This window comes from Blennius ocellaris (genome assembly GCF_963422515.1).
Source record: "Blennius ocellaris genome assembly, chromosome: 17".
NCBI classification, from domain to species: domain Eukaryota; kingdom Metazoa; phylum Chordata; class Actinopteri; order Blenniiformes; family Blenniidae; genus Blennius; species Blennius ocellaris.
In genome coordinates this window covers 15,832,412-15,848,712 of record NC_137666.1, presented here as the reverse complement: position 1 = coordinate 15,848,712, position 16,301 = coordinate 15,832,412, and the positions used below count along the sequence as shown (strand labels likewise).

The following is a 16,301-nucleotide window of genomic DNA, read 5'->3' as shown; positions in this document are numbered from 1 at the left end:
TAGACCTGATCACCTGCCGCGGCCTCGAGCCAGGATCGATTCGATTCGATTCTGTGAAGGAGAATAGAACTGTCTAAATCTGTTTATTTATACCCTTGCTTATATTAATAATACATTCAGGGAAGAATGCATAAATGAAAGTCGTTAAAGTGTTTGAGGGTCAGGAGGTTTCCACATCCATCATACTGTTTGATCCTGCTCAGGATTTTGATGAAAATAAAAAAAGGTGGCGTAAAAGAATGATTTAATTAAATCACACATTATTATTGAATTTGCTGGTGATAAATTCAAAATGATTCATGTGCAAAACGATGCATGTACCAACAGCTGCAGTCTGTCAATAAATATATGCAGATAAAAGGGAGTAACGATAACAAGAAAGCATTTTGTTAATATCACGAAATAGCAATTATCCAATCAATTTAAGGTAAAAAAAAAAAAAAAAAGATATTCAGTTTTAAAAATATGTGCAACATAAGCATATGCATTTATGAATATATACAATTACATTTACTGTGAGGTAAATCAGTATCTCTTTACAGGTGAGGGTCAGCGGGACACCTTCCCTGAGCCTGGCTTGAAAAGTTATGTCAAGTATGATTATTTTATTAAAACACCCTTTCAGAACATGTCAAGTGAAAGTGATGGAGTGAAATCATAAACGTTTTAAACTCTGTATACAGATCTTTCAAAAAGAACAACTAAAAAGTTTGATTACACACTCGGCACTAGATATGTATCTGCAAACTAATGTATTCACTGAAAATAAAAAAATTAATGACTCCGAACAAACCATGATTTGACATTAAAATATGCTACAAATAAATAAACCAGTGACATTTTCCAGTCATTGCCAAGAAGTTCAAAAACTTCTCACATCACTTTATTCACAAAGTTTAAATTACAAATGTACAACACATTGATTTCTTTCATCATTGATTTTATACGTCACTCATCAAAGACCAGAAATGTATTTACACTTTATACATACAGCAGCATATAGACACCGAGGACACACTAGGAGATGAAATGTGCTGTTTATTTTTCTTCATTCAGTGCAATTTTAAGGCCTCAATGAAATTAATGAAAAAAAAAAATTAAATCTGATGTGAGATCAAATCATCTGAAGTGAGCAAGAATCTTAAGTGACAAAAATCTTCAAAAGGTTAATGATGTATTGACTTCTGCTTTTCCTCAAAAAAGGAAACCAAAACAATATTCCGATATTCTCAGAATGTCAAAAAACCTACATGTTCACACAAGTCTACAATAATCTGTCAATCACCGGTCATAAATAATTCTGCTTTTTGGAAAGACGACTGATGAGCCCTTCGACAGTCTCTTTCAATAAATACTTAAATAAAGCAAGCCTCCCTGCTCAGAATGAAACGAATTCGCTTGATTTCGCTGTGAGAACTCGGCTGAAACGGGAAACATGAATCAAGTCCTCCGGGTGACGAGTTAAAACAAAAATCTCACTGCAGCCACAAAGACAGGAGGCGTTCATAAGGCGGCGATCCAGTTCACGTGCATCACGTCGTACCACGAAATGCCTTTGCCCTTCAGAATAATTCAAGTACACTCAAAGAGCTTCTGGGTCTTCGTGACATGTTCTGTAGAAAAAAACCCAACATGTAGAAAAATGTAGCAAAGCTCCATGGAACTCGGCGGACTTGCGCCCTTCATAAATAAGGGCTGATAATAAACATTTCCTTCAGAGGATATGGTAAACATCCAAAGGTAACCTCACACTCCAGTCAGTGCAAGCGATGGTCAGCTCTTGTAAACCAACAAATAAATACTTTTTTTTTTTTTTTTTAATATATCCCTACTGGAAAAAAAAAAACACAAAAAAACCCCCCAGGATGTAAGATGTAGTGCAGTCACGCAGGAAATGGGACAAAAAGTAGTTGGATGAATACTTCCATCCCAAAAGAGCCGAGCTGAAGCTGAAACATACAGCCTGGGTAAACAATAAAGCACCACATCTTTGGACAAACATGAGTTTTCTTTGAGAGAAACTTAATGGCGCCTGCCATTCATTCAACCTACGAACAAGCTACTGACAAGTGTGTGGCACTGGAGGTGAAGTGGTTCGAGTCCTCAGTCCATTTCAGTCGCGGAGCTGCTTTCCAGGTCGCTCTGATCTCGAGCATAAACGATGAAAAGGCCCCAGGTTCTTGTTTTGGTTGGGTTTTTTTTTTCAGTCCACCTTCTACGAGGTTACATTGTACAATCACTGCACACATCCACGCCGTTGTTTGATGTGGAATGTCGCGAGTAACAGGAACGCTACACTGCGTTTTGTTTGGGTTCCCCCCCCCCCCCCCCCGAGAGAAAGTCGAGTCGTTCCAAGTTATTCTGAGACCCGAGTCGACGGGGAAGTTACTGAACAAATCGATGTGCTGCACGTCAGACAAACGATATAAGAGAAGCGGTTGAGAGCAAAGCAGTGAGAAGAGAAGCCGACCCGGGACTTTGGCCTCACTGACAAAACAATACACCGTGCGGGTTTTGGATTCCGTGGGCGCTCTCTGGCAGTCCTTAACGCAGATTAGTTCGGACTCGACTGAACGAGACGTGACGCCGTCCCGCCAAAATAGGGGCGAAGTAAACCTGCACGTTTGATGCTGATGTTGGGTGATGCTCAGATGACGGCTGGTCCCTCAATACCCTGTGCAAACATGCAAAGCAGCAGCGGCTGGCTCGTCCTCCACCGCTACACCTGGCTCCCCAGATCCGAGCTTTCAGAGTCCGAGTCTGCTTCCAGGTCTCTGTTCGGAGGGGGGGGGGGGGGGGGGGGGAGAAGAATCGGGGGTTACAAAGAGCTCAGTGGGCACAGTCGAGGTGGAGAAGACATGCAAACGGTCGGGTGAAGCAGATTCAATCGGAATTTCATCATGCTCAACATACATTAATACACATTTTGAACAGAAATTCTGGATCATTTTGGTAGATAACTGGTATAAACCATCATGTAGAACAAACCCACATGGGCCTGCAAGAGAATTCAACTGAACCCCAGGATGATCTTGCAACAAAGACAAACTTTACTATGTCGAAAAAGGCAGCTGCGGTTCCAAAATTGTCCACTGGGGGTCGGACTCAATCAGAAAACAACAGAAGCAGCAGATGGTGCTTGCAGCTGAGAGAAGCGGTGAAAGCAATCTACTTATAGCATTCCCATTAAAATCACACCACGAGTGTGAGTTTGTGGAAACATGCACGTTAAAGGCTGCAGACATCCAAGAAGTGAGAGACACTATCAGAGACTGTAGCAAGGAAGGAGTTTAGACGGCTCTTTTAATTAGAACAGATTTTGAAAAAAATGTGCATTCAAATGTGAACCTTTTCTGGATCTACATTTTATAAATCAAGTGTGTTTATCTGTTTCTACGGTTGGGCGACTAGTTTCTCACTCACATCATTTCCTGCAGCAGTTTGCGGTTGCCTTGCCGCCGCTCTTCGTCGATGGGGTACGTCCTCAGTATCAGCAGCCCCACGGCGATGAGGACCACGGGCACCGGCGAGACCAGCACCTTCAGGGTTAAACCCACCGCCGCGGGCTGCAAGCACTGTCCGGTCTGGTAGCCGGCAAATCTGAGGAAAAATGCAGATTTGAGGGAGAAAAGTTGAGCCGACGCGAGTCGAGTTTGGGGAAATGATTAGCTGAAGGCTTATGCGATTGCCGACCGCATGAGCACCGGACTGATGAGCTGCCACGAGACTGTAATCTCATCGAGGGCCCGACATCACAGTTTGAACAGGTTGGTAACACGAATGTGAGGAATTCATGGAAAAGGCCAGTGCGCTCACTTCAAACTGAGCGTCGAGACGCCCAGAGATAGTCCCGAGGCGAACTTGATGAAGAACACATAGAAGGAGTAGAAGAGGGCCTCGTGTCCGTGAATGTTTGGGTTTTTCACTTTGAAGTCATCGACGACGTCGGGGAGCATCGACCTGAGTGAGCAGATCGAGACGGACGCTTTGAGACACAAAGAAACCACGAGAGCGGCTCCTGCACGCCGACGCAGTGACAGTGACGCTCACCAGGGCAGGAGGAAGGCCGCCGCCACGCTCACGCCCGCCGCCACCGACACCATGTAAGAAATGATCAAATGGCTTTTGATGGACACGATCAGGATCATGAAGGGCACCGCCCACTGTGGAAGGGAGAAAGAAAGACTGTGACATCCACAACTTGAAATTATTCCCTTCGTTTTACAGCAAAGAGTCATGAGAGCCCAAAACAAAAAAACCCAACGCAAGTCATTCTTTCCATTGTTAACAATGCCTCCTTGTGCAAAATACAGTACAATGTTAAAAAAAACCACGTTATTCATTTGCAGGTCAAATATTTCTTGCAGCCAAAAATGCAACTTTGTGCTTTATTTTGTAAAATCTGCCGAAATCTGTGAAATGCAGGCTGCCACAGTGTTTCTCTTCATGCCAATGTGAGTGAGAGAAGAAATTTCGGGCACTTTTTCACAAGTTCGCCCACATCATGTGACTTTAAAGCTCACAGCTGGCAGTGAGGCGGCTCAAATCAGTGTCGAGTCATGATTGCTGCTCCTGGTAAAACTGTGCAATCTCCCTTACAAATAACAGGAAAAAAAAAACCCCAAAAGGTTACTGTTACAGAGGAATCAAAGTAAATGCTTCCTTTGTGCTTCTTATCGGCCGGCCTGAAAACACTCCCTTGTACTATACGTTGAAAACTTTAATATGATTAGTTGTAAAAACATGTTCAACTGACCGAGACGCCAAAGTAAACAGCCGTCTTCTTTCCAAAGCGGGTCAGAAACCACTGCCAGAACGGGATGGTGAGAGCCCCAGAGAGCTGCAAAAGTAGTGATGGAGAAACATTAGTGACGCTGTTCCAGGAAAGAAGAGGTACGACAAGCTGATTTATGACTGAAAACATCTCTGGATGGATTTTCTTTTTCAGATGTAGAAACGCCGTAGACATTTTTTTTGTCCAAGGAAAGGCTGATTTTGTGAGGAGAACTGAACTTTCTTAACCATGTATAGTATTTATACATATAGACAAAGAAACTGTTTGACTCAATGAAAAGTCATCAGACAGTCAAACACCAAGAGCACTCCGATTAAGTCCGTGAAATGAATCCCTGGAAGAGAACCTTAAAAAAAAAACTAGGAAAATAAAATGACTGTTGCTCATGTTTGTTTTTTACCACTACTACGCCGATAATTAGTTTATTCTCTTTGATAGATCTTATGATCAATCAGCCCCTTCGAGTTCCTTCTCACTACGATTATATGCAAGACAACATTAAAAAGAAGACTATGTAGGCCTGGACATGGATTTGACAACACAACATTTCTTTGTGACGAGTTATATTTAAAAGAACGTGAGTGGAAGCAACTTTATTTAAAAAAAAAAAAAGCAGGATGAAGTTTTGGCTACTGCTTCTTTTCCTTTATCAAGCTAAATCTCAGTCTGCTTATAAAACTGTGGCATCAGGTTCACCTGTTTAGCTGCTCTGAAGAAAACCTGTGCCTCTTTTTATATTTATACAGCCTAAGAAACTACGAGAACCTTATTGCTAGTAGACAAGAGGTTTGTAGGGTCACGTGGTGGTGCAGTGGATCGCACTGCTGCCTCACAGAGAGAAGAGTCCCAGTTTAGGGGAGGTTGAGTCTTTCTGTGGAGAACGAGCCGGGATCAGCTCCAGCGTGGATGAAAATGTCTTGTCAGCGTCACAAAAACATTAAAAAAAAAATGTATGTGTATGTGCAGCCTTATTGTGGTTCCCTTTACTCACTGTTTTATGATTAAAGTTCACGTATCTGTACAAACCATGCACTTCTTAGTGAATCTGATTGAGACTCAGGATCCTCACTGGGTTTCACAATGGATTGTGGGAAATGAGGGAGCTGCTCAGAATATGAAAGGTTCCAGGGGGAAAGGGGGGTGGGGACTTCACACCCCGGGAGGCAGCCGGAGTTGACCCTTGACCCCCTCCGGACAAATGGGGTGAACCAGTGTGAATCGACCACACAAGAACAAGAAGCCAATCGAAACCCAGAAGCCTGAGAGCCCGATAACAAATTCTATGTGAACATTTTCGGCCTCCCTCTTCGTCCTCCTCTCTGACTCACAGGATGTTTCTGCTCCCACTCTGAAGGAGCGGCAGCAGACGTAACCACGAGAGGCGGCGCCGGGCTACTTGGGCAACAAACGCTCCTCTGTGTGTCCGTTTGGGAGCGCGGGGGAGACGAGTTCCCAGGAGCCCACACCACGCCTCCTCTCACCCTCAACATTCGCCCTTTCAGCCCCGACGCCACACGGGAGGAGAGACCCTCCGACCGGGTTAGGTCTTCAGCCGATGGCCTGCAGACGCCACCAACAAGCAGGGAGAGGAAACACTCACCATGATGACCAGCAGAATATTCTGGAAGTCCTTCCTGTGGCCGAGAGCGTAGGTGATAAAAAGGGCAAAGTTTCCCTCCAGGAGCTGTAAAAGACAAATAAGGTCTTGAGTCCATGGCACAAGTTTGATCAAATGTTTTATGTGTGTGTGATTTTAACGTCTCACACACACAACGGGTCAGAAACATGCCGCGACTCCAAAATTTTAATTAAACGTGTGTCCTTAATCCTCGCCGCTCTGACACCTTCTCCTCTTTACTTTTGCGTGTGGGAGATGAACAGTGTGGGCGAGCGCAACAGAAATTAGTAGGATGTCAAGTTTACTACATAACATGCATCTATACAATGTTTTTTTTTTTTTTTTTTTAATCAAAGTTGTATGTTTAATTTATAGAACACAGGTGGATATGTTCAAGGATTACCATTTAAATTGCAATTGATAAACTAAACATGCAGAAGAAAGTCAAGAATTTGACAAACCGCGTTTTAACAAAAGGCAGTACGTCACATATGACTTTAATAAGCTTGTTTCAAGTCTGTGTATGAATATGTACTAGAACTGAGTTCACTGTTTCACTTTTCCGTTTTAGAGACTATTGAAGTTTAGCTTAAAGTAAACTGTCAAACATCAGATCATAAAAAAATAGCAAGATAAAATCAGATAAGATAAAAGATAAAGACAAGGCAGTATAAAAATAAGAACTTGGATAAGAGATGAATAAAAGTCATTTAAAATGAGCATGGTCAATGTTTAGGTGTTTACAAGACATATGAATTCCACCGGTGAAGAAAGTCGGTGTTACCATGAAGGCCAGCGAGGTGAAGAGGAAGCCGATGACCAGTTTGACGTACGGCCCGTGACTCATGACGGCACACAGGCCCTGGCTGAAGGTGAGCGCTTCAGACTTCCTCCGCCCGCTCTCTGAAAGGGAAGACGGCGCAGGTGAATGTTTCCGCAGGTGAAGGTTGTGTAACACAAAACAAGATAATCTCCCGGAGGACAACTGGCACAATGTGGCTTCTGCCTGTCTGTTTGGTTTTGCAAGACGAGAAGGTCAAATATTTTCCAACAATACGCGTGACTGATAAAACCGTCTCCGAATACCAAGGCAACATTCTGACTCTGAACGACAGCGGCGTGCATAATGAAGCGGCTTTGACGTAGAAGTTTGAGCTAAAAAGTTTCCTATTGCATTCAGTAAAGCAAACGTTAGAACGAAATGACAAAAACGCCACCTTGTCGACGGACAAGAAAATTATGCCAAAAATGATGACGCAATTGATGCCGTGTTTATGTGGATAGACATTTTTTTGTAAGAACGGCGGGGAGAAAAAGAGTGGATTTGGCTGGCGTGGACAGGGCTGGTCCTAGTGTGATATTTTACCTGTGATAAAAGTCCATGGTTCAGTGTTAGCAAATGTGTGAAGACTTTTTTGGATTAAATAAGAGCTTTACTCATGGAGTCGTACCTTTTTGCTCCTTCACACCCAAAAACAGGACGGCGGCGCAGAGGACGTAGATGACGCAAATGACTCCCGAGGCCAGTAGGTAGGCTTGTTTCTGTGGGCGGAGAAGGCCGCATGAGCTCAGACTTTCACAACATGCGAGTGCTGCATCAAGCGGGGGCGTCCGGCAACGGAGCAAGAGACCGGAGAGGCTTACCGTGTCGTCCAGTGAACCTCTGCTCACGTTGAGTCCCGTCGAGTTGGTGCCGTTGTGGAGCTCCGACTCGTCGGGACACGGGGAGGCCCCGCCCACGATCTGCCCCTGGATGGCAGTGCCCAGCACCATCCCCATCACCTCCACCATCATACCTGGGAGCAACACAGGAGAGGTCAGCGCGTCGACCGGCGCAGGGCGCAGAGCGAGGGAGGGAGAAACGGGGAGACCTGACGTACGGTAGGCGGTGGCGGAGTCCCGCTCTTTCTGGTCGCTGCTGATGAACATGGTGAGGGCTGAATACGGCACGTGGAAGCACTGCGAAGGGAGCGACGAGTTAGGCCGGAGTACACAGGAGAGGGCAAGGAGCAAGGAGCAAGGAGGGGTCATGAAAGCACCAACCGTCTGCATGGACTGGAAGAGGCAGTAAAAGATCAGGTACCAGATCACCTTCCCGTCTTCAAACGGAGGCACGTACCAGATCAGGAAGTAAGTCAGCACTGCGAAGGGAGTGGAGGCAAGGATCCTGGTGGAGGGAGAAAAAAAGAAAAGGAGCAGAAAACAGCTCAGAGAGTGAAGTTTGAAAGTGAGAGAGAGGTTCCACCACGGACAGGTCACCAGGCCATCATCAGGAGTGGAAAAGTCACAGAAACAGAAGAATATGCAAACACCCAGAGGGCTCTAAACTCCAGATTAAAGTTGCTGCAATACAAATGATTAATGTGAATATAAAACACACCTGTAAAATTTAACAAGTACAAGTGGAATATTCCAGAAACATGAATGAAATGTAATGGTTATATCCCTCATTCTGGGATTTTACCCTCAAAATGTAGGATACACGCTCTCAGCTTAACTGTTGTGCCCCAAGGTATTAAAGAGTTTCCTTTCTGCCCCATGTTACTGTAGCATAACCCCCCCCCCCCCCCCCCCCCACCCTCCTTTTCCTTTTTCCACCTCGCAGTCACTTCTTTTCATCTCGCTCCCTGCCTCTTTGTGAATAATCCCCCCCTTAATCCTGGCTTGTTAGAGCTCGTGTGTGAGGAAAGAGCTCAGTCGGGGCTGCCTGGGGAGACGACGGCGGGGCCAACCCAACGGCGAGGCCGCTCGGGCCGGGCTCGCCGTCACGCCACTCCACCTCACCAGAGGCTTTTCAGCTGTGCCGTAACCTCCAGATAACCTCCGGTCCAGCTGAGAAAGTGGACAAAACTTCGTCTCTTCAGGGAAACTTTCAGGATGTGAATCAAATAAAACACGTCTCTTGACGGGCAACGTATGATTTTTTTTTTTTTTTTTGCACAGAGGACTTTGTGTTGCGCACTGTGATATGAAAAGTCCAATATAAAAGGCATTTGCTGAGACACATTTTTCTGATTATGGCACATGCATGGGTGAGCGCATGAAGATCTGCAGGAACCTTCATTTAGATTTACAGCAAACTGTGGGGCGGCATGGTAGCTGATATTGTAAAATGAAGGGAGAACTAAGGATTGTTACGTGAAAACACACATTTCAGTACAGAAATGTGAAAATTAATGGAGAAAAGTTTTCATGTAAACTCAGAGTGGGAGGATTTACACCCCTTCCTTCACAGAGCTTCACAAGAGCTAGTGCCACAATTACGATCACATTTGTTAAAGCACAATAAACCCATTTTACCTTTTTAACATGCCAGACAAACATGTATTTTATTTGAGTAAATAATACCATAACCCTACATTTTCTTTTCTTTTTTTCCCCTTTTAGAAACTGCTTCTTCTCCGGCTGTGAGAGTTAGTGGAACAGATGAGCCAATAAATCCAAACAGGGTGACCCGATTCTCGTCTCCTGTCACCACACTCAACACGCAACGCTTCCACCACAAACAGGAAGTACAGTCATAAAAAGGCATCTGTTCTCTGCCATCAGGACGTGTTGCCTTTTATAACAATGACCTCCATTATTTGGATCACACATTCCTTTTGACCCAACGTAACCTCTTCCTGCTTCAGCCAAACAGTCCACGACACCAAACACACACACACACACAAAGAGGGACACACCCCCCCCTTTGGTTTTAAACTGATGGTGTGTTGTGGGTTGGACCAATGGCAGCACAAGCCGGCAGCCCCCCCCGCCCAGCCTACAACCTACAACGTGGAGCTTGAGCACAGCCGGCATTTTTTTTCTCTCACTGCGACTCCCACCAGTGTGCCGACAAGGCTGCGAACATCATGTGAGGAAAAAGCAGCCAGTGAGAAAACGACGCCTCCATTATTTGAAGGGTAAATATTCTGTTACGCTGCCGAATCATATGACGGCAACGCTGTGAAGGTTTCTGAACCAGATATTCCCGTTACAATGTCAAACAGCCGCGAGACAATGAGCTGAACGCCAAGGTCGTCTTTCTTCACGGTCCCACTTCCTGATGAATAAAATGCTTTTGCAATCCATGTTTTTTGACACGATGCACAACACACACGCTCACATGTCTGCCATGCCATGAGGCACACGGGTAGAAAGACAGCAATAAAAACAGAAGGGCATATAACAACTCGGGGGGGGGTAACCTGCTGTGCTACCACTGCAGGTTGTTCATGCGTCTTCTACTGTTTTATTTGGGCTTTACAGGTACAGAGACCACGTTCGGTCATGTCTGATTTTTTAAAATCCAATACTGGTAAATCGACGTCATTGTCAGAATACATGGTGATGAAATAGAGCTAAACTTTGAGTGTGTGATGCTTTAGTGGGGCTTAACGTACTCTTAGTTTACCTGACTAAAACGTTCAGCACATTATGATCGCAGAATTGATCATAAACATAACGCGGCATGTTGAATTGATCTCATCTTCAGCAGTTCTTCTGTTAATTCCACGTTCTCCTTGACGGCAAGAGCAACCCAAGGTGTGCAAAGAGTGTCTCCAACTTAGATCTTTCCTCAAACGTAGCCGTTAATTGTGAGTCGGTCACTCAAATGATATTTTTGAGCCTCATTTTGTGACAAAAGACGAGGCGCTCTCAGAGGTGCTCTTGTACACGCTAGACTACAAGCTGACAATCCCTTCCAGCTGGGTCATTATTTTCCTCCAACCTGGATCATTTTAGCTGCCGCTTCTGCGCAGTGTCAGTTTGTGGCGCTGGTCCTGATTCAGTTCAGCCTCACTGCCAGAGGAGGTTTGTATTTCCGAAATTCAGAAAAGAGGCCATTCCGAAGCATGCGTGCATCACACCGTGTGCCTCGGCTTTTCCATGCAGTCATGTCTCGCCTCCTGCGCCGTGTTAATCGTCTCCTCAACCCTTGAGTCTGGATAAAACTGCTGTTTAAGGGATGAGCTTGTTGTAATGAACACTATATCATAAAACCAATGCAAATTGCATAGGATGATTGCCCTTTAACTATTTTTTCCATGTGCAGCCACTTCAGCCTTGTTTCCATGGTTACAGCCACGAGCTATTCTCTCGCCCATGCATTTGCCTCACAGTTCTCCTCCCTACACAAGATCACGTCGAGGAGCCCATTTCAGCGGTGGAGCAGTGGTTCGTTGTCTCGCCTCACAGCGAGAGCGTCCCTGTCCGAGTCCAGTGGAAGCTTTTCTGTCTGGAAGAGGTCGTGTTTTGACGCCGTGTGCATTTTCTCCCGAGGTTCACTGGTCACTCTGAATTCACGGTGTGTAATAATGAGTATGTGTGACCCGCCTTCAACCAGGTCCTCTCTGGACTGGATGAAGCAGTCGGGCGGAGCATCTCGTCATAGACACCTACCAGGGCATCATGCGTCCGATACCCGTCCACCGGCTCCGGCTCACCAGGAAGCCCACAGTGGGGTCTGTGATGGCGTCCCAAGCCCGGCCCACAAAGAGGATGATGGAGGCATAGAAGGCATCCAGCTGGAAAGAAAGAGTGAGACTTGAAACCAAAACAAGAGGATGCCAAGCACTACCTCATATGGCTGCGCTGGGGAACGGCTCAAAGGAGTCACGACACCAGTGAGGTTATGCAGACACATTCTGGGTCATTGTAACTGAAGCACAAGAGCGGCGCAACACGCTTCCCTTAAGAACAAAGTTGTATTGAAGCCCGGTCTAATGACCTCATCTCCTGTGCTTGACTAGCCTTTATTTAAGTTCCTGCAGTGTACACAAGTCTTAATTTGTTAATTGAGTAACAAAGCAAAGCGGTAGGGAGTCCGGGTTAATGCGCTTGACCGACTCCCGCAGGACGGAGACGATTAAAGCGATACGAGGCTTAGAGGAGGGAACGCAAACTTTGACCTTGAAGCCCATCAGCGCATATCGCTGTTAAAAGAATGTAAGTACAGCAATCCGAGCTCAGGACTTGTACACCAACAGGAAAGACGAGGCATTTTTATGAGGAGGAAACACTTGTTGCCGATCTGACATCTCTGACAAGCCTCGTGCCGAGTAACTTCAGTGAATCACCTGCGCCACGTCGAGGAGGTAGATCTGGAGGAAGAAGCCCAGGGCGCTGCCGGTGATTTGGTAGGGGGCACCACCGAAGGCATAGCACACTTTACTCCACACAGTCAGACGGTTTCTCCGCTCCTTCGGCTGCAAGAGAAGAGAGGAGGAAAGACGAGGCGGTGTAGAGTGTCAGAACGGCTTGTTTGCCTGGGCTTTATTACGGGGACGCTTCACGTTCACCACAAAGATATAAAACATGATCATCTTTAAGCTGCTTTTAATGCTCCTCAAATGGCACGCTCAGAACTGTGAGAGAAACTGATGCTGTGCAACAGCCTGCGTCGGTGTGACACTGTGAGGTTACTTCAGTTCACACACGCCACCTCCACCACACCGGCTTCCGCGCAGCCATTGGTTGCGGCGATAGGATGTTGGAGGTAGTGTGACATTTTGTGCTGAGTAGTGAGCAGCCAGCAGACAGAATGGAGTCTTATCAAACGTGGCCAATCACCTGGAAGAGTCGGGTGATGTCAGCGTGGGAGGGGGGCTGAGGAGGAGGGGGGGGGGGGGGGGGGGGGGGGGGGTACACTGACTCACTACCATCTCACACAAAAGCAAAAATCACCTCTGGCTGATGAGCGAATCACAAATGAGGGATGAGCAACATCCCATCCCCTCCCATCCCCTCGGCGCCTCACCACACCAGGCTGCAGTCGCATTGGTGTGCGGCTAAAAATAAATCCAAAGCTAAATAAAGGGACGCAGCATGCAGATATCCTTTAATGACTTGTGAAAAGCTCCCTACAGACTGCAACAGTGTTTAAAGAAGCCCTGGACAACCGATTCCAATCATCGAACACAAAGATGCTGGAATTGAAACTCTTGCTTTATAATTTATAATTTAATACACCCCAAAGTCACACATAGAAATTCTTGTTTCCAACATGTTCACTTGGAAAAGAGTGAAATGTCACAAGATTCCAGCGTTAAACATTGAAATTATCTCGTTAAATCACACATGAAAGGAGCTGTAGATCGACTTCATGTGACCTGACAATGTGAATTAGATCTTTAAGTCGAGGTTAAAATATCAGTGAAGCTGCAACCGAGTGAAGAAATAATGAAACAGTTTTCCAGATTTTTGATTGTGATCATTGTGGTCGTTGATTAAAAAAAAAAAAAAAAAAAAAAAAAAAACTAATTTGGGGGATATTCTGAAGACCAGCATGCAAAAATACTTCGAATTAATCCAATTAACGTAAAATACCTGGAATATGTCGCGGAAAAATAATGACAATAAACTACTTTTCTAGTGTTTCTTAATTGGTTCTTAGAAGTAAACATGTCTTAGGCAGTAGATCTGTTACAACATCTAAATTAATGAATCATCTAAGGTTTTCCAGAGTGGCCAGCTCGTTATTACAGCCTCCCCTGATAGGCTGACGTGGTTTTGTGATATTCCGGGATGAACCCGCACCTGACCAGGTCACTTTGACCAGGTCAGGTGTGACTCGTGTCCCGCAGAAGAAGAAGGACCACGTCAACCTTTGCGCGGCGCAGCGTCCGTCCTCCGCTATATTTACGCACCGCCGCTCGAAAGACGTGCCGGTTTATTTAAGATGTGGTCCCTTTAAAGCCGGTATGTCAGCACGACACAAACCCAGCCCGGGGAGCAGGTGGACTGAGCCGGGTGAAATTCAAATCCTCAGCCCCTTGTGTGTGTGTGTCTGTGTGTGCGTGCGCGCCCGTGTGTGTGGAGGGTTATGCTGAAAGAAAGTCTTTCATTGATCCTTCAAATTTGAGCGTGTTTTTACGCATTTAATTATATATATTTCTTATTAAATGTTTCTTTTTTTAAGAATCCAGGAAAAGCATCTTACCTTCACAGTCTTGACCTCGATGTTGATCGGTTTCACTGACAGTAAACTCGCGGCGCACTGCTCCGCGCCTTCTCCTCGTGCCATCGTTGCCAAATGATGATCGATCGATCGATCGATATTATAAGATGTGATGAAATATCTCAGAGTGAGGGGAGAAATCCGCTCCTCGGCATCACACAGTGTGCGCGCGTGTGTATAAAGGGTGTGCGTACGAGCGCCTCACTCTCTCTCCTCATTCAATAAGGCTCCACGATGTACACGTCACGACCATGTGACGTAGGCATCGCATGTTCGGCTCCCTTCAGGGACCGCTCTGAAAATCAGGCTTCCGGCAGTCACGCCGCGGCTCCTGTAATGAACTTATTCTAAACTGTCACGATTAAGCGGTGAAAATAATGTCAGAATTCTAAGATGACCAGAAAAATAAAGCCGAGCAAACCTTCCTCAACCTGCCAAGCAAAGTACCATCAAATGGGTTTTCAATAATTGTTTTCCAAAAGGTATTAATTATAGGAGGGATAAGCATCATATAGGTAAAGTGGGGGTATGAAACATAAGGTCTGTGGGCCAAACACCGGCCCAGAGAGGCTCCAATCCGGCCAAACCTCCCAGCAAATTGTAAGAATTTCAAAGGAAACACAGTTTAAGAACACATTTCTGACACAACACTGAGATATCATATCAGTGAAAACTATCATGAGCCTCAAAGCCCTGATGTTGGGCTGAGAACATGCAGAATGCAACAGCCGTAGGAGGAGGTTTTGTTTTTTGGGGACAATTTGGGGAAATTGGCTTTATGCTGAGATTTGAGGAATTTTTCCATCGTAATTGTTTGCATTTATGAAAATATTGACAATTCCATTACCATACTCTGTGCCACAATCAAGAAAAACAGTGATATTAAATGTTAGAGTTTAATATGGAGCTATTTTACTGGTCCGGCCCATTCAAGATGAAATTGGCTGTATGTACCCCCTGAGCTAAAATATTTTGGTTTTGTTCATTTTGCCATGCCAACTGGAGATACTAAACACCTTCTCTTTGATAAAAAAAACCAATTATAATAAACTTTTTTTTTCAATCTATTCTATAATATTCAGATTTTAATCTTCACCGTTTTCACCTTTTTACTTACACATATGTTTAAAAGTTTCCCATGGGAAAGAATTTCCCTCTGGAATTAATTCTATTCTATTCTATTCTATTCTGTTCTGTTCTGTTCTGTTCTGTTCTATTCTATTCTATTCTATTCTATTCTATTCTATTCTATTCTATCCTCTCCTCTCCTCTCCTCTCCTCTCCTCTCCTCTCCTCTCCTCTCCTCTCCTCTCCTCTCCTCTCCTATTCTATCCTAATTCTATTCTGTTCTATTCTATTCTATTCTATTCTACTAGGCAGAGTGTAAGTTGCCATTTCCCCAGTGTTAATTGGAATTGCAGGACACCGAATCTTACAATAAAATACAGCAGAGCTCCGTCCTTCACTTTTGTTAACAATTCGTGTCCAAATACGACACATAGTGGGCGCTTGTTTATATTTACATTTGGAAATTGAAGGAACATTCCCACATATTTAAAGTGGCCAATAAACACATAACATGAGATAGTGAGATATTCAGAGGAACACAGGGCTCTTTGTATGAAAATCCTCTAGAGCCACTCATTTTTATAGCTGAGGGTAAAAAAAGGGTCAATGAAAAGCTACAAAGTACAAATGTACAGTACGCTTAGAATACAATAGAATAGAATTATTCTATCAATTCCAGAGGGAAATTCTTGAAGACTGCTTCACAGCTGTTCTTTTGAATGTTGGTTTGACTGATTTACATGCTTTTTCTGTTTAGGAAACCAAACATCCAGTTGCTATTTGTTGCGCTTCTTACCTTTGAATTACTTTTTCTAATGCTGTACTATTGACTGTTGATTATAAATGACAAAAGTCCTATGAGGCCCGGGTGGACGTTT

The 16,301-nt window shown here is 44.8% G+C and overlaps 1 protein-coding gene across 1 annotated transcript; it reads right to left on the bottom strand.

Moving 5' to 3' along the window:
* Window positions 1-892: 892 nt before the first annotated feature.
* Window positions 893-14,490, bottom strand: LOC308142733 (sodium-dependent lysophosphatidylcholine symporter 1-B-like). The gene is made up of 14 exons (XM_080513276.1): window positions 14,338-14,490; window positions 12,476-12,604; window positions 11,799-11,923; window positions 8,457-8,580; window positions 8,294-8,372; window positions 8,058-8,209; window positions 7,865-7,955; window positions 7,198-7,316; window positions 6,396-6,479; window positions 4,757-4,840; window positions 4,051-4,163; window positions 3,817-3,960; window positions 3,424-3,600; window positions 893-2,774 (listed from the first exon to the last, which is right to left on the bottom strand). The coding sequence occupies exons 1-14, from the start codon at window positions 14,419-14,421 to the stop codon at window positions 2,720-2,722; spliced, it is 1,560 nt and encodes a 519-aa protein (XP_080369402.1). The 5' UTR covers window positions 14,422-14,490; the 3' UTR covers window positions 893-2,719.
* Between the last annotated feature and the right edge of the window lie 1,811 nt (window positions 14,491-16,301).

Bases quoted from the DNA above. Each gene is read 5' to 3' on its own strand.
- LOC308142733 (XM_080513276.1), bottom strand. From the start codon at position 14,421: ATGGCACGAGGAGAAGGCGCGGAGCAGTGCGCCGCGAGTTTACTGTCA. The intron at 4,841-6,395 runs GTGAGTGTTTCC...CTACTTTTGCAG, and splicing joins ATATTCTGCTGGTCATCATG to CTCTCTGGGGCTCTCACCAT. The intron at 4,164-4,756 runs GTCAGTTGAACA...TCCCTTCCACAG, and splicing joins CTGTTTACTTTGGCGTCTCG to TGGGCGGTGCCCTTCATGAT.